The 25,875-nt window shown below is 44.7% G+C and overlaps 1 protein-coding gene across 1 annotated transcript in view; it reads left to right on the forward strand.

The window, feature by feature from the left end:
• Positions 1-3,354: 3,354 nt before the first annotated feature.
• GTF2F2 (general transcription factor IIF subunit 2) overlaps positions 3,355-25,875 on the forward strand; it is a 984,327-nt gene continuing 961,806 nt past the window's right edge. Inside the window, exon 1 of the mRNA XM_078657309.1 lies at positions 3,355-3,580. Within this exon, the coding sequence (XP_078513435.1) occupies positions 3,512-3,580 (69 nt within the window). The 5' untranslated portion in view covers positions 3,355-3,511. The remainder of the gene's footprint in view (positions 3,581-25,875) is intronic.

Consider the following 25,875-nt stretch of genomic DNA (forward strand, 5'->3'; position numbering starts at 1 on the left):
CCAGTCCCGTCAGGCCCACCTCTGACAGTCGTTGGAGTAGCACCTGATGGTTCACGGTGTCAAAAGCCGCACTGAGGTCCAGGAGGATCACTGCCACTGATCCTCCTGAGTCCAAAATGCTCCTGGCTTCTTCCACGACTGCCAGAAGGGCGGTATCAGTGCCTTGGCCCGCCTGAATCCCGTTTGGGAAGTCCGCAACATGCCATTAGACTCAAGAAAGTGTGACAATTGCCCATTAACCAGTTTCTCCGCAATCTTACCAAACCCGGGTAGCAAGGAGATCGGTCTGAAATTCGCCAGGTCCGATGAATCTAGACCGGGCTTTTTCAGAAGGGCCTTTACGACCGCTTTTTTCCAGCTCGGTGGAACCAACCCCTGTGCAAAGGATGCATTGATAAGATCTGTTACTGGTTCCACAATGGTGGTTGTTATCTCCTTAAGGTATCTCATCGGGACCGGATCTCTCGGTGAGCCACTCTTCATAGCCCCAAGAACCTTACGGACTTCATCAGAGGTCACTGAGCTAAAGGCATCGAGCTTAATCTGAGCATCGTATCGCTGTTCACCTAAATCTACTTGCTGAACTGGTGGTAGGGAGCTTACGATGTTTTCTACTTTCCTATGAAAGTAGTTAGCCAGTTCCGTGCATTTCTTTTGGGGGCTCTCATGGTTCACTGGCGGTTCCGGAGTTTTCAACAGGTCTCTGAAGACTTTAAACGACTCTCTAGAGGAATTAGCCGAGTTGCCAATCCTCTCCTCGTAGAACTTGGCTTTGGCCTCCCGGATAGCGGCTTTGTATCCTCTCATTGCCGTACGATATTCAATCCGGGTTGCCTCCCCCCAATCCTGTCTATCTGATTTCTCCCTAAACCATTGTATTCAGTACCTAGGTACATCCCAGATTGGATCCTGGGGTAACCTTGACAGTCCCTGGCATATGGTACCCATGTACCCAGGGCATAGATACACCAGAGGTCCCCTATGGGCTGAAGCTTGTATTATGCCACCCATGAGGGACCATTCAAAATGGACCTACAGGCCTGTCATTGCAGCCTGTGTAAGTTGTTACAGGCTTACTTTATCTAAGGGACACTGCACTTAGAACCTATCAGTCACCCCTATACAGGCCTTTACAATCCTGAGCGCAGGGTGCTTGGTTCTGAGTGAGAGGGTGCCCCTGCATGAGCAGGACACCCATGCAGTCTACAGAGTCCATTCTCCAGGGATGTCAGTAAAGCAGCGATATACTATATAGAGGGGCACCGCGTAAGTATGTGATGACCATCTCGAAACTGGCTGCAACGAATCCTATCATGTTTGGTATCAAACATGTTGGAATCATACCTCCCACACCTTTACGGTGTGGAAGGTATGATTCCAAGCACTGGAAGAGCCCTCCGTTAGGCTCTCTGTGTTCCTGGTACCAGCCATCTTGATACGAACATCACAAATTGGTTGCTGCCGACCAGAGACACATTTCTGTCCTCCTGCTGCTGGCAAGCTCGAGTAGAGGAAGGTATAACAATAAGCATCCTGTCACAGGGAGGTGTGACCACCTCCCAGATAGGATTTATTGTATTGGAGCTGGGTGGTTGCGCTTGCCAGTGCCTGAAAGTCTGCATGAGGGGCACATTTGGTGTCCCTGTGCATAGTCCAGTTCAAACCAGTCCTGCGAGCCATTGGCTCCCGCTCTAGCTCGAACCAGGACAAAGGACATGGGAGATTTAATTTTTTTTAAGTTAAATGTTATCATAAATTTATATGCAATAAAAGTACAAGGAAAAAAAATTGCACAAAAAAAGAGTGTAGTTCAATTGCATGGGCAAGTAACTAATACAACTCTACTCCGCTCAAGGACGTGCTTCGCAACTCCCTCTACACCACTCCGTGCCACTTTACTTAACTCTATTCAATAACACACTAATCTACTTGACTCCTCCAATCTAAACGTTCAATGTTTATAGATTTATATAGCACAGCTGATCACACGTGAGGTTATCCAAGTGCTGTTCATGGGCAGGGGGAGACTAAGTGATTTTCCCAGAATCACAGGATGTTGCGACAATGCCACTTCACTCTCACACTCTATAACACTACATTATACTCTACGCAACTCAACTCTGCACCACTCTATACTATTTTACTATCCTACACTACTCCAGTCTATGTCAATCCACTCTAACAAGCTACTCCGCTCTATGCCACACTACGCTACAACACTCTACTCAACACCCTCTACTGCACACCACTCCACAACACTCTATGCCACTCTACAACATTCTACTCCACTCTAACACTCTACTACACTCAACTCTACGCACTTCCACTATACAACACCCTACTCCCTCCATTACACGCCATACCACTCAACTCTACACCACCCCACTCCAGAACACTCACTCTACTCCCATTTAGGACACTCCACACCCCTTTCCTTCACTAACTTTAACCCATACTAAACAACAGCCACACTAATGTACAACAGGTCTAAAACATATTGGCAAACCAAAGGGTGAGAGCTATTGGCGATGCCAGTGCTTGTTTTTCAACATATCCCATTTCCCAGTTTGAAAATGTTGATGTGCACCCATAAAAGTTGGTCAAATTTTATTTTTAAGGGATATTGTTATAGAGGTCGTGCAAGTGAATCCAAAAGTTAGCAACACATAAGTAAAAGTAATTTTTTTAACCATTTCATGAAGTCCTCCCGTTCCAATTTAAAAAGCAACAGCACATCAATATGAATTTTTCGGCTAAAGCGTTACTCGTATTGTTGCAAATGAATTGTGCACTATAAAAACTTAGCAGCACTTTGGACCTCGCTAGAGGTAAGAAATCGCCATACAAATAACAGTAACATACAATCACAAAGTGTATGCTTTCAGAACGTATGGCAGTCCTTTAGGTAAACAAGACTGGTGTTCTTAGGACCACCTTACAACCGCGCAATCGCTTTAAAGCTTAAAATGCTCTTCGTAATGTGGTTCACAGCATGTAAACGGGACGGCCATCTTGGAATGATAACTGATTAGATTGGTTTAACAAATGTTCGAGTAAAACCAAAACACATATGATACATATTTCACTGTTTTGCAATAATTGAAGTTGTGCAATTTTTTTAAAATGTTTGCAGTATTCCCCGGTTTAGGCATAGCAATAGGAATACTTACGATACGAATAATTCACAAACGTCATAATTTAACTCATTGCATTATTTCCAATTCATATTGAAATATTTTTTACACGAGCTTTCTTCGTGATTAATTTTGAGGTGCGTAATAGAAAGTCGATTGTTTTAATTCCAATTCTAAAACGACCCTTAAAATACGTTCGAGTAGCGTCAAACTCGTCCTTCTTCGATGTCTATGTCCAGAGAACCTGTTCTCATGTGCCGGCGCTTGAACAGCTCACTTTGTTAGACAACATCGTAACTCCAGCCGGGAGAATAGAAATCTGTCTGAACGCGTGCTTTCACGGAACAACAAAACACCCACCCCATAACACTAGGAGCATGGCTGAGAAAGGCTGGGAAGTGGACCTTACTGGAGCCAAGCAGAATACAGGGATGTGGCTCGTTAAGGTAAAAAAAGACCAAAAGAAGCATCGGTGGTATGAGAATTAGGAGGCGGGGGAAAAGCACAAGTACCAGGTCTGTTCTGATGCTAATCATAGCTACCACATGTGGACAAGTAGTCTTGGCACCGGCATAAGGAGCCGGAGCATGGATAGCGATAAGCAGTAGTAGGACACTTATGCACAGTGGCAAGGGTGGCCAGCTTTCGGTTGCCACTTTGCGGGGCGCTGATCACCTGGGAAATACTTTGTTCATACAGAGACATCAAAAGCACTTGCTTTTAGAAGCGAATTGCCAGGAACGCAATTTTTAGAGTTTAACTACGCTATGCACTTATTTAAATCTTTCATGTGTTCTTTTTAAGAAGTACTGGTCTGATATTGAGCTTATCAGGTCTGATAAAGTATTTGAGTAAAGTCCCTTTAACATTTGACTGCTCGCGATAGCCATTGCTGTCGATTATAAATAAGTATGAATTAAAAGAAAAAAGAATGGGGCAATCTCCACCCAAGAGACAAGTGTACACAATGAATAACTGTTATTCCGTTGGAATGACATTGTATCTCGGGGCCTAGTAATTTAAATAATATCCACCATAGCCACTGCAGAGTATCCACCTACAGCCCAGGACTCGAGAAAATGTCATATACATTTGTGTTGTTATCCTTTATCTGCAGGCATTTGGAGTGCTTAGAAACAGCGTGTTTCAGGTTGTAAGTGCATAGTGAATATTGACAGTTCTAAAACAACGTGGACAATGTATTGCCACCGTTAATGTGTTTGGTATAATGGGTATGTTCGCTATGAATCTCGGAAACATGACTTCTAAGCTTGCCAGTACTTCATTTACACAACTTCCTTGTAATAAACATTTTATTAAGAGTATGTTTAGACCCCACTCCCACCCCCCTTCTACAGAGTGATATTTCCCTAAAAGGGGTAATATATCACGGCTTTGCCATTACCACCCCAGCCTATTTGCGGTCTAGTTGGAAACTAGAATCCAAAGACCTGGGATTTAATCCCGGCCTTTCCAAGCAGTCAAGCTTTGTACTCTTGTGTCTTTTTCATCTGCTCCCGTTTTTTGTTAAGTTTGTTACTACTTGTAATCAGACCAAACCATTGCTAGTAATTGTGTGTTTAAAAAGTCGGACTGTAACACAAATTTGGATATTTCCTTTGGGAAGGCAGTGTTCAGTCTCACAATCTAGTTGCTGAAATGTGCAATACTAAGAAAGTTGCAGTACTTGGAGCAATCATTACTGCCTGCAATCTTAGTTCTCCTACTTTTAGCTAATCATACTTTTACTGTTCCCCTGTCACCTTATCTCCCAGTTTTTTTAAAGCTTCAACACTTCCTCAATAAAAGAAATGCGCACCAAAGACGTACTGAAAGTACTGGCCCAAGACAGGATTTCTTTCACCTATCATTATACTTTTATCACATTTAAATAGCCAAGTATCTGTAGCATAGCTGCCAAGGTTTCAGATTGCCATGTGTCACATTTTTACAATTTCTGTGAAATTATGAGTGACATTCCAACGACTAAGAGTGACACTTTCTCTCGAGCAAAAATCATGCAATGAAGACTAGGGAAACTCATAAATATCTGAAATGACAGACATTTGAGCAACAAGAAACTCCCCCTGCCCCCAATCACCTGTCCCCAATCACCTGTCCCCGCCTGGGCCCCAGTGCTTAGAGAACAGCGAGAGCTAGCCTGGCTGGTAAAACAGTCACGCACTGACCCGTAGTCTGGGAAGATAAACCCAGTTAGTCAGGGTGCCCATGATAAGGATGAGGAGACAGAGCAGCCCTGCGGCCGGGCCTGCAGATTTACTGTGATTAAATCAGATCTGCAGATGAACCAGGATCATTCAGAAGGATGATGAGACAGAGCAGCCCTGCCTGTCAACTAAATCGATTGTGTGTGACTAAAATAATTTATCAGAGATCAGACTGTGCGTGCCCCTCCGCGGCGGCACTGACACAAGCACTAATTATTAAACTGTGCATAGCTGCCAAGGGACATTTTCATAATTTCAGTGTAATTATGAGTGACATACAGTGACTATGAGTGACACTTTCTTGTGTGCAAAATCAAGCAATGAAGATGAGGGAAACATAAATATCAGAAATTACACCAATCTGAGCAACAAAAACACAGGCAATCTTAAAACTTTTGCACAGCACCAGAAATGGAAGGGCAGTAACTTCACACGAGGGCCTGTAGTGATAAATGAATGCAAAATTGCTATTGAACTAAAAGAGTTTGCGACAAGTGCACACTACAGCTGCAGCTGCAGGGATGGCCTTGCACCCGAGCGGCGATTTACATAGTAAAGCTCTCGGCTCCTCTGGCCCGCTCTGCTCCTTGAAAGTGTTGCAGGGCTGCTTGAGTCATCTGACAGACAGCCTTTTTGTTGTAGTATCTCTTTTCCACGAGTCTCGTTAGGGAAGCAATAAAAGCCTGTCCTCCAAACTGTGACAAACGCACATGATTGGAGGGCTTCACTGGTAAGTGTGAAGTTCAGATCCGTTTAGCCTGCCAATTATGTCCAGATGGGTTGGGGGAGGCTGCAGTTAAAGAAAACATCCTGCGCCCATACCAAAAACTCAACATCACAGCACAGAACAGACCAGCGTATTAAGTGTTTTGCACGACGCCAACTGAGCAGGTGGCAAGGAAAAAATGAAAAGTAGGATGTTTTTATGTAAATGCACCCACTGCTGAAAAGTGACAACATGCCAAAACCAGCTGCATTACTATCGATTACATAGGCCCAGTAATGCATGTCGTTTTTAAATCGTCACACAGCTAGAGTTTACACATAGTTACCAGTCAATGATACAAATGTCCCAAAAATACATTGTTTACTGCTACAATCAAAAACTTCGCAAAAGAAATAGTAAATTATAAAGCAGGCATATTTCTGGCTTACCTGAATCGAAAGTGGAGTTCAAACAGCTAATAACACTGTCTGTGTGCCGTTGGCGCATGGTTTAGGCCAGTGTACCATGTAACTGGCAGCCAGCCTCTCGCTAAGAATCCCACTTCCCTGTCTCTCGCTCTCTCCTCTTGATCAGACTGTGTTCATTGAAGCGCGGCCGGTTGGAGCAAAGTGTCACTCTGCTGCAACTCGCACTCTCCACAGGCCGCCCGGGGCTGGATCTCTGCCGCATTAAGTTTCTACAGTCTGTCTCCTGGCCACAGCTAGCCCTGGTAGCAGCTGGGCTCAGCTCTGGCACAAACATCGAGCGAGCAGGATGATGACTGCCGTGATCCAGAGCGACGGCTTCCCCTGGAATGTGCATTAAAAGTACGCCTCTGTCCCAGGCTTTGCGACTGGGGGAGCGGGCCGGCGCACCTTCGACTGCTGTGTCCAGGTATACGGGGCAACATGAAGGGAAGGCTACCATTAGGAGTCACTCAGGTCGATGCTGTGCCCGTCCCGCCTCTGCAACGGCTGCCGGGTTAATTATATTATATTGATAAAGTATTGCCTTGCGCCCTCGCCCTCCTACGCAGTCAGCCAGCAGCACAACGGCGCCACAGAGCTGCCTGTAAAGTAACTGCTGAAGGCACGCCCCGCCCGGGTCTCCGGGCAGATTGCAACATTGTAGCACACACTAGTGGGAGCATGATATTTAACTGTTACTGATTCTGGCAAGTCAAAGTAAAGTCTGCTGTGGCCCGGGCAGGGCGCACAGCACACAGGTGTCAGAGGCGCTGTTTCAGCGCTGTCATCAGAGTGCCGGTCAGTGGCACAAACGCGTGACCATGCATTTCAGTGCGGTGATGCGGGATCACCACACTGAAATGCGTTGGCGTCACGCCTGATGCTTGATACTTGGCAGGACTGCTGTAGTTGACAAACAATGCCCACGTGACCTCCCCAACCCTAAGCTGATTGGTGAAGCAGCATATAGTAAACACAAGGAGATGATGGACGGAGTACTGAAACTTTTCAGACACTCACCCCCAGTCACAGATCTGGGTTGAATCCATCATCGTTCTTTAGCTCACTTTGCCACCTCAGTTCAGTCCCAGCTATATGCACATGACCCTGTTCCTCATGGGGACAGTCCAGCCCGAACTGCCAACCCGGGTCTTCCCTGAACCAGAAACAAGCAGCATATAGTGCCAAGTTCTTGAACTTGAGACTTACTTTGTCTTCCGTTAGGATTACATGTGCGAAAACAATGAACGTCCAAGACATCCCATTAGTGAAAACTGGCTTACAGACTCATTCCCCTACTTAACTCTGGGCTCAGGCTATTGTCTCCAGTGAGGATTGTTTGTTAACACTATCTGATTAATGCAGGACAATAGGCAGATCTTTTATAACAATCCCTTGGTTGTTCGGTGCCTGTTCAGTATGTTGGTTCAGAATAGTCATTATCAGCATCTCTAAATGTTAATGTGTTCCTATGTTGATTGTGCATGGCAACTTCTGTGCTTCAGCTTCCCTTCCAGGGTTACAATGGTCAGCCAAAGCCACCTTTTACTTTTTCATGTAATCACCATGTAGGGCTTAAAGACAAGAGGGAACACCTGGCCAGGCTTTTCAGCACATCACATTCTACTGGTGAGGGTTTCTCTGCTATGTCCCCATTGTAAATGGCAAAAGGTGTGAAATTTGGCTTGCTGCAGCAGGTTGGTGAGGAACACAGATCCCACAGAAAAATGCATAGTGGCGACTGCTGATCTTAAAAACTGATGGGATATACGTCTTCAAAAGAATTTTGTGGAGCAAGCAAGTGCAGCAAAGGAGCACAGTCCTCAATAGGAGGAGCTTTTTTTTCCCCCCTGAAAGCATAACGTGTTCTCCTCTCAAGAAAATATTGTATGCCAAACAGCATATTTTACCACTTATACCTAAAGAGCTCCCATAAAAGCATTAGACTTTATGAACGGTTATTAAGAGTTTCTTTTCTATTATTCCAATATTTAAGCTATTCTAGAGAAAATAAAACATTGTACAACAGTTTGTTCGCCAGTAAATTGAGTGTTCATTAGTAGCATTAGATTCTGCTCAGATATTTCTCAATTAACATTTCTTTAAAGCTGTAATGAGTGTTGCTCAAGTACGAAGGTTTGCTCTCCAACTCCCCACAGTTTATGTGCGTGTGCCCATTATCACACAGTCTTTTCTGATCCCCCAATCGCCTCACACTTTGTTTCCTCTATATAGAGAGGGTGTCTGACTCTAATGTAGACAGACACTATTTCAGACTATGTTTCTAGGGATGGCTTGCTTGCATTAGAGAAGCTGTTTTCAGCATGCCACTCTGCTGCTAGGTGTCTGCGTTAGCTACTACATTCTGTGCCTACAGGTATTTTTCTGGGACACTTGCTAATCAGCTGTTCATTGTAACCCTCTGATGCATATGTGTGGTTGACCAGGCATATGGGAAATTTGGCTGATTCTTTGAATAATCTCACACCCACTTTCCCACAGAATGCTTATGTTTGTGAGATTGTTAAAGTGCAAATTGTTGCCTCTAATTGGGGTATCCTGTTTTTAAGCCACTTAAGATAAAAGTAGGTGCATAAAACTAATGATCTCAAAAGGCAGACCCAGCTTCAACAAAACATTTGTAGAGTTACTGAAGTTTTTAGGGCTTCCTTAAACCTGAGCAGATAGTATTTTTTCATAAATTTTCCAATAATGTGTTCCATCTTCAAGTCTCTGCAATGGATAAGGTTCAAGTAAAGGTTGATCATCCGATCTCGGAGATCAAGAAGGATTGTGCAACTTAGTGTGGTGACAACATAGAAACACTTGTAGGACAAACTACCTTGTGAAACAGACATAACGGTTTAAAGATAATATGTTCCTTACTAGACAGCTTGTGGAGAGAGGCCAAAGCGCATGAAATGTGGTATTTGGCTCTTAGACCTAGTACACACTTACCAGCATAATTTTGGTCTGATTGCATCTGCGAATCAGGCTTTAATGTACTAAAAGACTTGCAACATGATTTAAATAAAAAAGCTACATCAGTCACATATTGTGCTCTACCATTCACTGAATGCCACATCAAATCCTTCTAAAAAAGATACACTTGTAAGGATGAAGGCCATCTATTTCTGGAGGGTTTTTGTACAACACTGCGTATGGTTTTAGGATTACATCAGAGCATTACTTAAGTATGGAGAGATGAGCCAATGGTTTAAAGGGAATTTGTAATCCAATCAGTGAGGGAAAACCCCAGTTTCTTTGATGCAACTCTCATAATAATTTAGTCCAGTTATAGGTTATGGGGAAAATTTTATTTTCAGGTTCTTCCCGAAGCACTCTTAGTTTTTCATACCAACTTACAAATTGGTCTGAGTGCATTCCGGTGTATAGTGCATGGCTCCAGGGTCTTCCTCCACGTTTCAGCTGTTTGTAGGATATTTGAGAGTTCAGATGTGCAGTGGATGATCGTCGACCCATTTATGGGTTGTGATGGGTTGTAGCATTGTGTGTAAGCTGGGACCTTGTCCCATTAGGCTCTCTGCACAGCATCGAAGATCCCACATTTAATCCTTGCCTCCACTGGTATCTAGTGAATCGCTTTCAGAGCGAGTTTTAAATGATTGCCTCTGCAGTTTCAAACTCATTATGGCAGTTTGGATCCTGAGCCTTTGCATCCTATTGGGGAGCTTTGTGGGAAAGCAGTATAAATGAGATTACATCAGTCAAGACATGCTATCACTAGGGTTGTATTCTGCTCAACTAGGCAGTCTGTATGTAGAATTTAGGGAAGTTTCCAGTACTATAAATTGATGCTCTTCGTTACTGGTTGACTTAGGCGACAAAATTACTTTGAGTCACACAGGACTCCTAATGTCTTCCCTTTTTCAGTTGTGGATGTAGTTGGGCTTATGTGAGGAAATTTGTTTTTTTTTACGGGGCAACATTTCTGAATGACATGAATTCAGTCTGATCTCTGTTGATGCATAGGAAGATTTATTTAATCCAGAACACATGGTTGAAATGTTGTAATGTTCTCCTAGTTACATGGCTCATTTTCCAGATTAAATTGGATTTATGTGTCATCAGCATACATAGGTTCACCTTGTATTGGTCTCCTACGGTCTCTGCACATGAACATTTTAAATAGGAGGCATGACAAGTCTGTGGGACCCAACAAGGTATTTGTGCAGGAGGAAGAAAAAGGATTTGATTCTAAATTATTGGCTCCAATTGAATTGGAAGGATCTGATTGACTCCAAGGCAGTTCCAAACATATCAGCCCATTCCACCAGCCTGAACATGAGAACATTTAGTCCTTCGTTTTCTGGACAGCTAATAGGTTGTGTGGGGGGAGATATGAAAATGGAGTTCTTGTTTTCATCCAAGGAGAGTAGAATTTCTTCTCTGATAAATGGGATGGTGTTTTGGTGACTCCTGCCCACCTGAAATAAGACTGGTTACGGTGAAGAACGTTGTTCTGTTTCGTAAATGTTAGATGCTGGCATATCATCTCCTTCTTTATAGTGCTTGGAAAGGGGAGGTTATAGAGTAGATTATTATTTGCAGCTCTTTTGGGTCAGCTCTTGGCTTTTTCTGGAGAGGAGTGATGGGTGTGTGCTTAAGGAATCTTGAAACTATAACCACCTGTAGGGAAGCATGAATCGTGTCTAAAGATGGCATTTGAGGTAAGCAGCTGGTCGTGGTTCCATCATTATGTTTGAGGCTTTAGTATTGTTGTCTAGGATTGAAAACTCTGCCTCCGTTACAATCTGCATTTTGCCTCGTTAGTCCTGTGATGGAGGATTGATGGGAGATTAAGGTGATGTGTGTGCATTTCACATGATGGAGTCTCAAATATTTGTTGTTTAAGATTACAAAATGTCAAAAGGTTCTCAGAAGTGGTGTTGGGTTGTGTGAGTGTTGTTTTAATGGCATCTGGGTTGATTATTTCCTCGTCGATGTGGAAGATTTGTTTTATCCATTATGTAGCCTCTACATTCGTATTTGACTTGGTAAGGCTTTTTGTTTTTTTTGGTTGCACTGTGGTGACTCATAGAGATGCATTTGCACAGGAATGTGTCTGTTTCTGGTTTGTGCCATTCACATCCAGGAGTGCAACTGGTGTTTTGTATTTTGGTGAACTTTCTGTTGTATCTAAATTGTGTGTAAACACTAGTGTGTGCCCAGCTTAATGAATTGAGCCTGGCAAAATCTTGTGAAGTCTAGGTCCTGCATATTCTCTTGGAAGTCAGATGCGTTGTTGAAATCTTTGTCAACCCATAGCTTGAAATCGCACAAAAGCTGGATTTTTCTGCCCATTGTCTGCTGGTGGACTTTGAGGAATTTCCCTTTGGAATGAGTGGTACAGTTTAGGAGGGTGTTTGGTTTTGTAGTGGGCATTGAAAGGCAGATGTTTTTTTTAAATTTTGATACTAGGTTCCCACTATTGCTGCATATTTTCCGGCACAAGGGAAACAAAATGAAAGTGTAGAATCTTAGGCTCTGAATGCTCACATTATCAGAATTTCTTCTTGAACGTTGATGACATTGCTTCAAAATGTTGCCTTTCAGCACACTTAAAACCCACAAACTGCTTTAGACGTACCCATAAACGTGCACCAAATCACACTGTACCACCTCAAAAAATTATAGTTTTTAAGAAAAAACTCTTAAGAAACATTCTCTGCAAACTTAACCAGTATCCTATTACATGTCTCTTCTCCATAAATCATCTGCAATTGCTAAAGCACTATTAAGCTACTACTCCCGAAATAGTTTCTCCCGCTATCGAGATCTATAGGGCTAAGATGCAGTCCACCACTCAGTATGGCGCAGACATGTGGGTGATAGGAAACCTGTGTGGCCTGACTATCAGAGAGAACAGTTTACTCAAATCTCTGTTCAGATTTTCAAAGAGTACTCCAGCTATCCCATTATTCTACGACACTGGCCTCGAGGGTTGGCGAACTGGCTAGGTTGAAGCTGTTGCTTTTCTGAATGAGTCTATCGTTTGCCCCAGAGCTGGCTTTATATTCAGCCGCACTAAAGGAGGTCATTAGTTTAAGGAACAGTAGTTCCAGCCCTTGGCTCCAATACATCAAACAACTTTTGGGAGATATAGGTCTGAGCACATATTTGTCAAACACATCCATGATAAACAGGAACACAAAGACGGATGTCCAGGAGAAATATTGGATCCATACATACAATGCATGTCACTAAAATGTCAAAGCGGGTGTGTTCTTTGATGTGTTAATGTCTGTAAAACTCTCCCCTAAACTTGAAATGTTAATGGAAGCCTATCTACCTCCTTTAACTCGCACCCTGATTGAAAAGCACACTGTGGGTACGCTGTGGGAAAACAGCTTTATTGGCAACTGGGAGTCCAGTGTCTCTAAAACATTACATTTTCTGTTCCTACAAGCTCGAAGATTTTTGTCATATTCTATTCTTTTACCCAGCAAATCTTATCCTAATAACACTGGCAGTGTACTAGGTCTTGGTAGCTACCTACCAGCCATTTGACGCATAAGAAAAGCAGTGGGTTCACAATTATAATGTTATAGTCACTTGGACTTTATATCTGCCGACTGATTTTATGTTTGTAAACTGTATAATCTCACTTTTAACTTTTGCAAAAAAATTTCAGGAGCAAGGATTGGCTTAAAATGTTTTATGGTGTAATGTATTTAATGTCTTTTATAATGTTTCTATTTAGCATCATATGTTTAATGGGCTTTGCCCGAAATAAACATGATTCATTGATATTACAATTCTAAAACCTCTGCACGGTCTTTCGTTCTGTATCTGCAACACTGCAAACCAATAGACCAGTATGTTTGAAAATACAGGAGTCGTGTAGTTGTGCCATGCACAGAGAGTGACATGTTAGAGGTGCAAAAGCAGTGCGTTACAGCAACATGCAGGTAGAGAATGTAGCAATGCTAACTATGCAGGAAGAACACCTAAATGCAGTATTAATTGGATTCAGACTGGTTTTGCCCTGTTATAGGAGATGAGTGACCCAATGAAAAATTCTGAGTGTCTGATTTGTGATCTAAGAGTTCTAAGGTAGTAAAGTGTGGCTAAAGTGATCCTACCTTTTATATGCTACAGCAGCGTTCTGCCTGCAATGTAAGCTCAACTGTACAGTTTACATTATTAGCAGAGAGAGGGTCCCAGTGAAGCCTTATTTACTGCCATTGCTCCGCCAACTTGTGTAACTTCCACTTCAATATTCTCCCCTTCTTTGTGATCCATCCCCACCCACATGCCTACTGTGTACCTGCTCGCTCAGTTGTCCTGCTTGTGAAGCAGCTGCATAATAGCTCTCTATCCATTCCAGGTACCTCGACGTGGACAGTGCACAGTGTCACAGCCTTATCCATGCTTCCTTTCCTCATTCCCAGCTGCTTTCCATCTTCGTCTGCTTCCTTTTTCTCTGTCTTGGCCTCTTCATTTGCATCCATACTTGCACTCCCTGAACCAGCTGTTCTGTTCCCATGTTATGAACTTCACTAGTCACCAGGTTTGCGAATCTTTTGGTGAGTTCACTGGACTATTATTGCATTCAGCGTTCCCCCTCTTTGAAGAAGAACATAGACAAAAGTGTTGGCTTAAGCAGAAGAACTTAGGCAAAGCAGCTATGTTTCAGATATTTAACCCCTTCGACGCTCATGACGAGCTGGGCTCGTCATGAGGTAGCCTCCTCGCACGCTCATGACGAGCCCAGCTCGTCATGTAAAGTGCGAATCCGTAAATTCCAGCGTACGGGCGGAAATCCTACCGCACGCATGCGGTTAAAGAGCAGGTTCCCGTTTTTTCACAATGCGGAAACTGTTTCCCTAACTGTACTGGAGGGACTCTTTATCAGATGGGATGTAGGCAAAGTGTAATGTTTTTTTTTGCCACTGTACAGTATTTGATATTTCTACTTGGTGCCTGACATTCTGATTTGTGAGTGGTAGAATGGTAGGGTGAGCCCAGACACAATTGAATCATTTTGAAACAACAGCTTACTTTGCATTCTGTTGCATCACTGTAGCTATTGCTTAGCAGAGCTGTCACCATCTCAGTGCTTACACACTTGCGGCCCAAGTAGGAGTTGCGAGGTATTCTATGTGGAGGTTCCAGATGCCTCGTATTACCAATACTAGTCTGAATCGATGCATTAAATTCCCGCAGTTACAAGTTGGACACCTTGAGTTGGGGAATAACTATTTGGACCCAGATTTGCTGGACAGAATTCCACATGGTATTCCAGATGATATGTGCAGGTGTAAATATCTGAAAGACATCTGGGCTGAGATGGGGGCTAGGGGTGGTGAGGGATGGAGGCAGCAAGGAGGTTGGGGGAAAGACAAAGGAGAGTATTGCCTGAAAGCCCTTTGCTGAGGGTTGGGGAAGGATGCTCAGAATTGGCCCAGGAGCAATACATCCCTTTCCTAATTGTAAATGTATTTATATAACTCATATGACCCCCTACGAAGCATTGAAGCGCTTCTTTTGGTGAGTAGCATGCTCCTCCGGAACCCAAAATTAGAGTTTTCGAGGGCTGATTTTCTGATGGTACAGTTCGGTTTGATTTTCACACACCTAGGAAATCTGTGTCCTTGAACAATGGACCACTTATTTTGTGGAGCAGCATTTCACTTGCGAATTCTGCTCTGTTCAACCCATAAATGGGTTCTGGCTCTATAACAGCTGTATGTACCCTCTAGGTGTTCTTTATCAGTTTTTGGCTTGTGTGGCACGCAGTATGCTGATCATACCCAGCATTTTACAGCAGTTCCCAGGCGCCACAGCCATTAGCTCACTGTCTGAGTTTTGTAGTGACCTTAAACATTAATTAACTGGCTGGCCCCAATTATTACAAGAGTGTTAGTAGGTGCGAGCCCAATTGGCTAGTCTTTAGTGTGCTGGTTTTGTCTACTGGATTGTTGGGTTTCCCATAGGAGGGCTGTGTAGAATGCAGGTTTTACAAACTTTTCACGAAAGCTGGGTAGGTTAAAGTGTGGACAGGGGTGAAGGAGTGAGTTGAGTCTAATGACTTTTTTTTTTAATAACTCTGAGTAGGTTCATCTGTAAGTCTTATTGTTTTGTAGGAATGTGAGTGGTTCCTTGTAACTGTGTCTCCTGATTCAGTGGAGGTATGAGTTCGGTCTAAAGACTTCTCTTCTTCAAAATGAAATCATGGTAGATTTATCTGTTTAGTAGCAATGGGCGTTTTTTCTTGTAACTATCTCCTGATTCAGAGCCAGTGCCTTCCCATCTCCAATTTACATGTTTTTCAGGCGAGGCACTTATGGTCAGTCCTGGCTCCCTTTTAAGGTCTCAGCCTGCGTAGGCTGCGCTTGCGCAGTCTCGCCGGCGAGATCTTATGTTTTCTAGTGTGTGGCTTAAACCCACCCCTCTTCTCCATTGGCTGGCTTCCTAAACGGAGGCCAGCCATTGGAGGAGAGGGGCGTCTGTCCATTTAAGCCCCGTTTTTTTGGGATTCGGGGGTGTGTTTTTTAGTTTCTAAATCTCCTCTTCCCATTGGCTGGAATTTTACATTCCAGCCAATGGGAATTTTACATTCCAGCCAATGGGAAGAGGAGAGAAAGAAAAACATGCCCCTGAATCCGAAAATGACGGGGGTTTCTCCGAGGCATTTGTGCATGACCTCGGAGAAACATGATGGTGTCATGGCGGAGCTCGCTTGTTGCTTGTTACTGTGCTTTATTCCCTATCGTTTCTGCTGGACAGGTACACTTTATCTTGTCGGGAACAAACACTGGGTTTAAAGAGGAGTAATAAGGGCACAAACTATCATACCTATATCTTGCACCATATCAATAAAACCTCATATTGGGCAATATGATATTGCTTTGCTCTAATGGAAACTCCAGATTTGTAACCAATATTCCGAATAAGCTCCGGATCTTAGGCCTAAAGCCGGTGCCTTGTGTAAATGGCCTTCCCAGTAGAATCGTCTCGGGTCCCGGCCTTAACTTTTCCCGCCCACCTCTCATTGTTTTGGCCCTGCCTGGCCGCCGTTGTCAAGGGAAGTGACGTCACAGAGTATGGCTGACCGTAGTCTGGTAGAAAGAACTGATCGGGCGCAGGGGCAGCCGACATCCAACGGAATCCGGGGCTGTCTGAGGGCTCCTCAGTGCAAGCGGTGGCTGAGCAAGAGCCCTGGAGCCCAGACAAGCCATACATCGGGCCATTGAGAGTCCACCGCTACCGGTGGCCGAGTGAGCTATGGGGACAGTGACGACCGGGGGGAGCCGGAGGATGCGAGAGTTGAAACTCGGGAACAGGAGGCAGGCTATTCGGGAGAAGACAGTCAGCTGTTGCTGGGTCCAAAAGGTGGAACCGGGGACTAAAAACCGCATATTCGGGAAGGTGCCAGAAGAATTAAAGCTGTATTTGCGGTGACGAGTCTCTGGGCCGGAGGAGATCCAACAGGCCGGGAAGCCGTCCCAGGATCCCCAGGAGCCAAACAGAACAATAGTCATGGAGCTTTGGGTCGGGAACAGATACCGACTGGGTCGGAAGATCGGCAGCGGCTCTTTCGGGGACATTTATTTGGGTGAGGAAGTTAGGGCGAATGTGGAAGTACAACAGTGGTGGTATCGTATTGAGAGGGTACGAATTGGCGGGGGGAGTTGGGATTTATAGGCTTGTGGGTTCCGGCCGGTGGAAGAAGTGTGAGAAATACAGAGCTTAGGAGAGTCAATGACTAAAGCATAGAGCCCTTGTTTTGGTGGACTTTTAGTGGTTGGTGCCTACCATGGGGAGCAGAACAGATTGTGCAAGCTTAGGGGGGGTACGTTTCTATGTAAGCTTATGAGGAGTACATTAGGTGTACTGAAGGGTGTGGTGGGCATTACAGATCCTGTGAGTTACTTTGAGGGTCACAAACCCTTGTATGTTGTGGTAGTGCAAATGTGAAGAGTACGGAGTTTGTACTCCAGGGAGCGTATTGTGGTGTGGTGAGCAGTGCATATTTTTGGGAAGTTGAGGGGGGTCAGTGACTGGTATAGAGGTTACAATGGATTGTGTTCTTTTAGCGAGAGTCTGAGATTATGGTGAGGCAGAGGAGAGTCTTATAGGTTGGGGCGGAAGGGTTGAGGCACCACTCTTCATTTTAAGGGCCTCGAGCTAAGGAAGTGTCAGGTTTTAGTTAAAAAAGGTTTAACAGTTTCAATGATTGTGTCCCATCTGCACCCATAGAGCACCGAACCTTACACGGAAGGCAGAGTACAGTCCCTGCACTTCTTCACTTTTTGTAAACATCCCCCTAGGGGGAGGGAGTGGTAGTGTACGAATGTAGGGACACAAGCCTTAGCTTGCGGAAAGAGTTGTGGGCTTTCCTTTCAACATTTAGCATTTCTCCAATTTAAAGTTGTAAATAGAACACCAGAATGAAGCGGCCATCTAGCATCGTCTTGAACATATAGAGGTGTAAAACAACCACAAATAACTGCCAATTTTTAAATTTGCGTAGTGTGACATTGCTGTGTGTGTGTGTGTGTGTGTGTGGCTCTGTGTGTGTGTGGCTCTATGTGTGTGGCTCTGTGTGTGTGTGTGGCTCTCTCTCTGTGTGTGTGTGTGTGTGTGTGTGTGTGTGTGTGTGTGTGCGTGCGCAAATACAATTGGTCTTGCATTTGCGAGAGATTAAGCTATTGGCATTGTAAATGACAATGCCATTTATTTATCTGTTTTCAAAACCAACACATAAATAAAAAGTTTGTCATTTACAGTGCCAATAGCTCTAACTGTAGCAAAGGCGAGACCGTTGCATTGTAAATGCTTGTTACACAGAATTTATTACTTAAGGCTCCATTAATTTGAACACTGCATCTGGACTAGGGATTTTAGGTGCAGAGTATAAGCTTAGTTACCCTTATGTCATCAATACCACAGTTATGACAGTGACTGATGGCAACCCACTGTACAACCTTTTACCACTACAAAATACTGTTATGTATTGTTGTGTGGTTATTAGTGCAAAATCCCTCACAACAGATATGCAGGTATTGTGCATATGGCTTTGATCTGCATATCTCCGGCTAGTTGGCAAAAATTGAAAAAAAGGTTTTCCTTCTTGCAATAATTCAGGGAGAAAATGGGAGAATTAAAATTTGATTCCCTTTAAATTGCACAGTTTTTATAGCTTTGGATAGTGACTCATTCCTGACTGAAAGCCATGGAAATTGTGACAAAATCTTTCTTGGTGTGATAGTATTATCTTTTATTTTTCCCACTCTAGGGCTAGTTTCAAATTCATAGTTTGAATGGTAGGTAGCAGTTTTGAAGTGAGGCAAACAGTCTGAGATTAATTGATCTGTCATTACCTCTAAATCATGGTTAACAATATCAAACATATTTTCCGCTGATTCTGATTCTGAGAGCTCATTGAATCTTAGATAATTTTGACACACATTTCACAGCTCGTCAACAGACGTTCATCAGAAGTCTCTGCAGAGTCTAGCTTTTTTCTTTATAAGCTTTATAATTTTATGGCATGACACGGAGGCCAATATTCTGCAAATCTCCTTTATTGCGTAGCTCACAGCAGCAAAAATGAAAGATCTAGAACTTGAATAAACATTCCAATATAGAGGATATAGTCCATGAACACACAGTAGACTTCCTTCTTTGTTGCTGCTGCTCACAAGATAAGTACCCTATTTTGACTCTCTGCACTGTGCTCTTATGTGTGGGTTATTTTGGACTTTGGGAGGTTATTTATCGAGTGTGTGTCCACCCTCTCCCTCCCCGTCCTTTAGCAGCACTAATGTCTTTTAATATCTTTTAATATCTTTAATATCGCTTATTTCTCTACCTGTTTGCGACTTTTACAGCCTCACGGACTCAATTTCGCAGTGTCTTTTACCTGCTTTCACAGTGTCTTTTAACCGGATCAATTGCGATGCCTCACGCCTCTCTTTCCAGCTCTCGCCGAATTTCCCTTCCTGGGGCGGATAGAGATCGTTTTGGGCTCCATGCGGCTTTCTAACAACTCCGCCCGCATCTAATCTCGCTCATATACCCCCCTCGGCCATTTCAGGCCGAACGTAAACTTTTGCAAGATCACACCGGACCGGTGTCTTTTGAACGCCGGCCCCGTGCTTCAACATTGTAAACGTCTCCATGGCAGCGCTGCGGCCTCTCTCCTACCTCGCAGGGCCGCGCTGCGTTGCCGTGGGGACCGAAGCTCGCATGAAAACGAGGAATTGAACTTCGTTACACACGAAGCCCTTCCCATCCCAACTTACCACATTTCTTCACGCTGCCCCTCTCACGCTGACAGATGCTGGCAGACGTCTCGCATCGTCGAAAAATTAACAAAAAAAAGACACGAACACTAAAGAAGGACTATAAGGGGCATAAACAGTGAAAAAGGGAGACTAGTACAATTAACACTAGGGGCACACAAACTATTTTAGTACTGTTAATACAAGGTATACCAAGCAAAATAGAAAAAGGACTACACAAGAGCTAATACAAGTGGATAAAGAACTTCCATGAATTAAAGGAAAGATCCTAGCTAACCCACCTGTTGTCATGACTACATAGCATCCATTTTGTTGTCAACATTCCTGCTTTGTCAGTTTGTTGCCCATTACTAAGTACCCTTTTGGAGCTCACCTTATCGCTATGTCTTCTGACCCTTCTCCCTCCTCTATGGAAGACAAATTGGAATGCCTTATCAACAAAACTATAGATAAGGTAATGGGATCCCTCGATGACACCATTAACAAAAAATTGGAAACCCTGGCAAAATCAGGCTGGCCACCTATGAAGACCCGAGGGGATCCTACTGAGGCTTCAACAAGCCAGAGAAAAAGACAATCCACTCTAAATCCACCCGAAAATGCTAAAAAGCCCAGAAGCTCTAAGCCCATATTCCTGGATTCACGCTCTGGCGGTGACAATGCTGGTGCCTCGGGCACACTGGATGGGCAGCTCAGAGGCCCAAGCCTTCCTATCCCTATTGATAGCGACGATGGGGTCGAGGACGAAATTGACCTCTCTTTCTCCTCAGAGTTAAACTTCGACGAAGAGGAAGGCGAGATTAGAGAATTCTCTGGTGAGGCATCAGAGACCTCAGGGTCGAAGATGGGAATACTTGACCCCTTTGGGGAACATATGTTTGACCCGCTCCTCATCAAACATCCACTCTCAACTTATTGGGGAATATTTGTCCTTTTGGCTGCGTAAAGAAATGCCGAAGGAGGTCAGGGCCCGCCTCGGGTCTGAATGCCCCGCCCCTCCCTCCCCGACAAAATAGCTATGACCCCTGAGCTGGACAGCAAGGTAGTGGCATTTATTGCCAAGACGGGGAAAGACCTGAGGAGGGGACTTGACAAAGGACTCAAGTCCTGCCAAGACAGACTGCTGGATATTACAGGCCCACTGACCAAAATGTTTGAGTTGGCAGAAGGAGCTTATATTTTTGATTCTCCCATCGAGCCAAAAGAACTGCAACAGTGGGCGCAAAGGGCTATATGCCTCCTGGGCAACGCAAACACTGCTCTCTCCAATGAAAGACGTAAAAGCATGCTTCTCAAGATTGACCCCAAGCTAGCTGAGCTATCTAACAAAGAAGGCGGGGCATCCTCACAGGGTCTCCTCTTCGGAGAGGAATTTATCAGGGATATGGCCAAATATGTGGGAGTTTTTAACTCCATCCAAAAATCACAGAAGGATATAAAAAAGGTTTTCAACAACAGAGTTTTTTTCGCGGGCCGGGAGGATGCGGGGTCGATTCCCTGGCCGTGGAAATAGCTCAACAAGACCCTTTGGAGGACGCGGAGGAAGGTCCTTTCAGTCCGGTTATGGCTTCCAGTCATCCTTCTTTCCCCAAAGACAAAGATTCAGAGGAAGAGGATTCAGAGGTGAAAGGAAGTCGAGACCCTTCTCTACCGGTAAGAACTCCCAAAGACCCTTCGGATACCCCTATAAAGGTGGGCGGGAGACTAGCTCTTTTCTCTGGGAATTGGAGGATGGTGAGTCAGGATCCTTGGGTGCTAGACACCGTGAGGGGATACAAAATAGAGTTTGTGGACTTTCCTGTCCAAAAAAGATTCCCCCAAGAAATACGTTTCTCGCAAAAAGACTCGGCTTTAGTATCCCAAGAAGTAAAAGACCTTTTTTCCAAGGGTGCAATCCGGGAGGGAGAAGAGATTGGCTTCGTCAGCAACGTCTTTCTGGTAGAGAAGAAAGACAAAAAAATGAGACGCGTCATAAATCTCAAAGACCTGAACCAGTGGGTGGTCTACCGCCATTTCAAAATGGAGGGAATCCACCTTCTCAGAGATGTATTGAGAAAAGGCGACTGGCTTACTCCCCTGGATCTCAAAGACGCATATTTGACAATCCTGATCTGGCCCCCTCACCAGAAATGTCTCCAATTCTTCTGGGAGGGCAAACTTTGGCAGTTTTGCAGCCTTCCCTTCGGTCTTTCTTCGTCCCATAGCAGGATGGCTGAGTAACAAAGGGGTCAGACTAATTCTTTATCTCGACGATATCTTGATAATGACCGAATCCAAAGAGGTCGCTTCTCAACACACAGCCCTTGCAATAAATCTTCTGGAACACCTAGGCTTTGTGATAAACACAAAGAAATCCTCTACGTCTCCAACCCAAGTCACTCAGTTCTTGGGCTTTTCAGTAGATACACTCCAAGCGGAGCTGAAACTTCCAGGGGACAAAGTCAGGAAACTCGGGAAAGAGTTGAGGAAAGCGCTAAAGATCCGCTCCTTTCCTCTAAAGTCCTTAGCAAGGATACTGGGTCTACTGTCCTAAACTATCCAGGCGATTTATCCGGGTCCCCTACACTATCGGGCGCTTCAGAGGCTCAAGGCCAAAGCCCTCAGAATAAATCCATCTTATTCTCAAATGGTTTGCCTGGACGCGGACTCGAGGAAGGAGATAATATGGTGGTTGAAGAATGCAGAAGCCTGGAACGGCAGAGCGATCTTCGGAGAAGAACCAGACCTAGTCATACACTCGGATGCGAGCCTGGAGGGTTGGGGCGCGACCTTCGGCGACTCCTCAACCGGGGGACTCTGGACCCCACAGGAGAAGGATCTGCATATCAACTGCCTGGAACTTCTGGCGGGATCCTTTCCTATCCAGAGCTTTACCAAAGATCTGATGAAATGCTCGGTCATACTTCGCATGGACAACGTATCCGCTGTCAGATACGTGAACAAAATGGGCGTCCCTCATTCCAAGGGCCTCTCGGACCTGGCCAAGAACTTTTGGGCCTCCTGCCTCAACAAGGGCATCTTGGTCGTTACTGAACATATTCCAGGTTTGAGCAATGGGGTAGCAGATTGGTTCTCCAGGAACTTTGTAGATTCGAGCAACTGGAGACTAGACAGGAATATTTTTCTTGCGATCCAAACTCGCTGGGGCCCCTTCGGAATAGACCTTTTTGCGGACCGTCTCAATACTCAACTACCCACGTTTTTCAGCAAGAGGCCGGACCCTCTGGCCTTGGGAATAGACGCCTTTTTGGGTCTCACTGGCAATGCATCCGTAAGGATGCATTAGTCCAGCTGGAGACCAATAGCGATCACTCTGGGGGGAAGGACGGACAAGAGGGTGCACGAGCTTTTCTAGCTGGATTCGTGTGCGCGAACGCGCACGCCGCGTCCCGCGCCGTACACATCGCAGACAGACACTCGCTCACACACACACACCCCCTCCCCCACAGTCACACACACGCACTCCAAGGCACATACACACACACACGCACGCACACACACACACACACACACATACACAGGCCGCCCCCGCACGCGCGCGCGCGCACACACATGCAAGTGTGCAGTTATAAGAGAAAACAGAGTGTGATTAGAGGTATAGTCCTGCAATAAGTGCTAGACACTCAGGCTCAGGAACAATCGTTACATGGGCAAGGTGGCACTTGTGCAAGTATCAAAGGTAAAGACATGTGAGAGGTAGCAGCCGTGTGTTGCAAGGGCAGAGTGGTGTGTGCATGTTACAAAAGGGCACCGAACACCAGTACATGGAAAATACTGCAAAAAGGCAGACCCTCCAATCACAGGCATACACTGGGAAGGCACTTCCATGGTCATGGAAAGTAGAAATTATCAGTAGTGGGAAGTCTTCCTCACAATAGCAAGAGGACGTGAATTACTTTTGGAGGTGTCTCTGGAGGAGGAGAACTTTGAGGTCCCTTTTGAAGAACAGGTTATGCATGGAAATGTACACACCTCGGGGTGCACAATGCTTGTCTCAGGAAGTTCCCGGTGTCTCTGGAGAGCTCCCGTGCCCTGCAGTGTTGACTGGCAGCTGTAACCTCTGACGAGGGTTCAGCTTTTCTTTCGATGCTGCCGGTTGGTTTGTGTTCCTGGATGTCTGGCCGGTTTTATTGGTTTCCAATAGGTTTACTGCTTTCAAGTCGCGCCATACCACCTCGCCTTTCCATACAATAACTGATAATTGTTTTATACAACTTTGTGATTTTTATACATTTGTTACCGCATAATTTAGCCTCTTTTTTTTATTTTTATTTTTTATACCCAACGCTGCCGCATACTATAGCCCAAGCGCTCTCTCTCTCTCTCTCTCTCTCTCTCTCTCTCTCTCTCTCTCTCTCTCTCTCTCTCTCTTCCCCCCCTTTTCTCTCTCTCTCTCTCTCTCTCTCTCTCTCTCTCTCTCTTCTCCCCTGTCTCTCTCTCTCTCTCTCTCCTCCCCTCCCTTCCCTCTCTCCCCTCTCTCTCTCTCTCGCTCTCTCTCTCCTCCCCTCCCTTCCCCCTCTCTCTCTCCTCCCCTCCCCCCAGCCCGGAATACAGTACCACTGTGATCACAAAATTCTTAAGCACCCTGCAACACTGGGGATTTACAGGAATCCAAACACCAGCGTAAAGTACTTGAACAACAATGACGTCTGTCTTATAAATGTCACAAAAAAATGTTAATATTTCACTTCTGTTCTTGGATTTTCGTGAAAATACAACACATATTGCATTACAAATGCTATAGGTGTCACATTTGGGAAAGTTAAAACTATTGGCATTGTAAATGACAAAGCTATTACTTTAGCTATTACTATAGCTATTATCACAACCAACACATAAATAAAAAAAATGTAATTCACAATACCAATGGCTCAAACTTTCCTAATGCGAGACCTATTGCATTGCAAATGCTTGTTTCAGAACTGGCTTGGTCTGAGACCTTATGCATTCCCACCCTTTGCAATGCTTCCACGCCTCCTCGTCCAAGTCCGGAGGAACAAAGAATCCGTAGTAGTAATAACTCCTCTCTGGAGCTCCCAGGCGTGGTTCCCGATCCTGCTGGAAATGAGTGTGGATTTTCCAATCCGCAGCCCCGATTTCGAAGAGTTACTGACAAGACCTCACGGGGAGTGCCACCCTCTTCTTCTTCAGGGCATCCTGTGTCTGATGGCCTGGAAGATTTCAGGAGACAGTGGCAGATCCCAGGACTTTCGGAAGGCGCTTTCAGGCTCATGTCAGAATCATGGGCCCCTGGTACCAGAAAAGCCTATAAATTGGCTTGGCGTAAATGGGTTTGCTGGTGCCTTCGACGGGGTTACGATCCCGTTTCAGCTGATATAGTTCAAGTTCCTAATTTTTTTACAGAAATCTTCGCATTGGGTCTGGCTTATCGGACCGTTAACGTTTATAGATCGGCTATTGCTGCAGGTCACTGTTTGCTAGATGGTTCCTCGGTAGGCCAGAATCTTCTGACCAAGAAACTTATGAGGAGTATGCGCGTTTTGAATCCTCCTCTACCAAAATACTCTGCTCTCTGGGACGTGAGAGATGTCCTCAGACTACTTTCCTCTTGGGGCGAGAACTCTTCTCTCTCTTTAAAGAAGTTGTCTTTTAAATTAACTGTTTTACTGTGCCTTGTCTCCTTCAGACGTACCTCAGACGTTAAGGCCTTAGATGTCTCTAATAGAGCTTTTCAACCTGAGGGAGTTTGCTTTTTCATTAAAAGACGGACTAAAACTATGTCAACCTCTGTTTTCTATCCCTTTTTCCCTCAAAATGAGATCTTGTGTGTGGTACGGTGCCTGTTGGAATATGATAGAAGGACTTTAGGTCTGAGGGGTTCTGTAGATCAACTAATCATCTCCCATAGGTTCCCTCATAAAGCGGTTTCCTCTCCCACCTTGGCTAGATGGGTTAAAGATGTCATGAAAGAAGCTGGGATCGATATTTCAATTTTCGGGGCTCACTCCCTTAGAGGAGCTTCAGCTTCAACAGCTTTTATTTTGGGTGGTGGCCTTCAGGATATCCTTAGGGCTGCAGATTGGTCGAATGAATGTATCTTCAAAA

Source organism: Lissotriton helveticus, chromosome 8 (genome assembly GCF_964261635.1).
Source record: "Lissotriton helveticus chromosome 8, aLisHel1.1, whole genome shotgun sequence".
Lineage (NCBI taxonomy): Eukaryota > Metazoa > Chordata > Amphibia > Caudata > Salamandridae > Lissotriton > Lissotriton helveticus.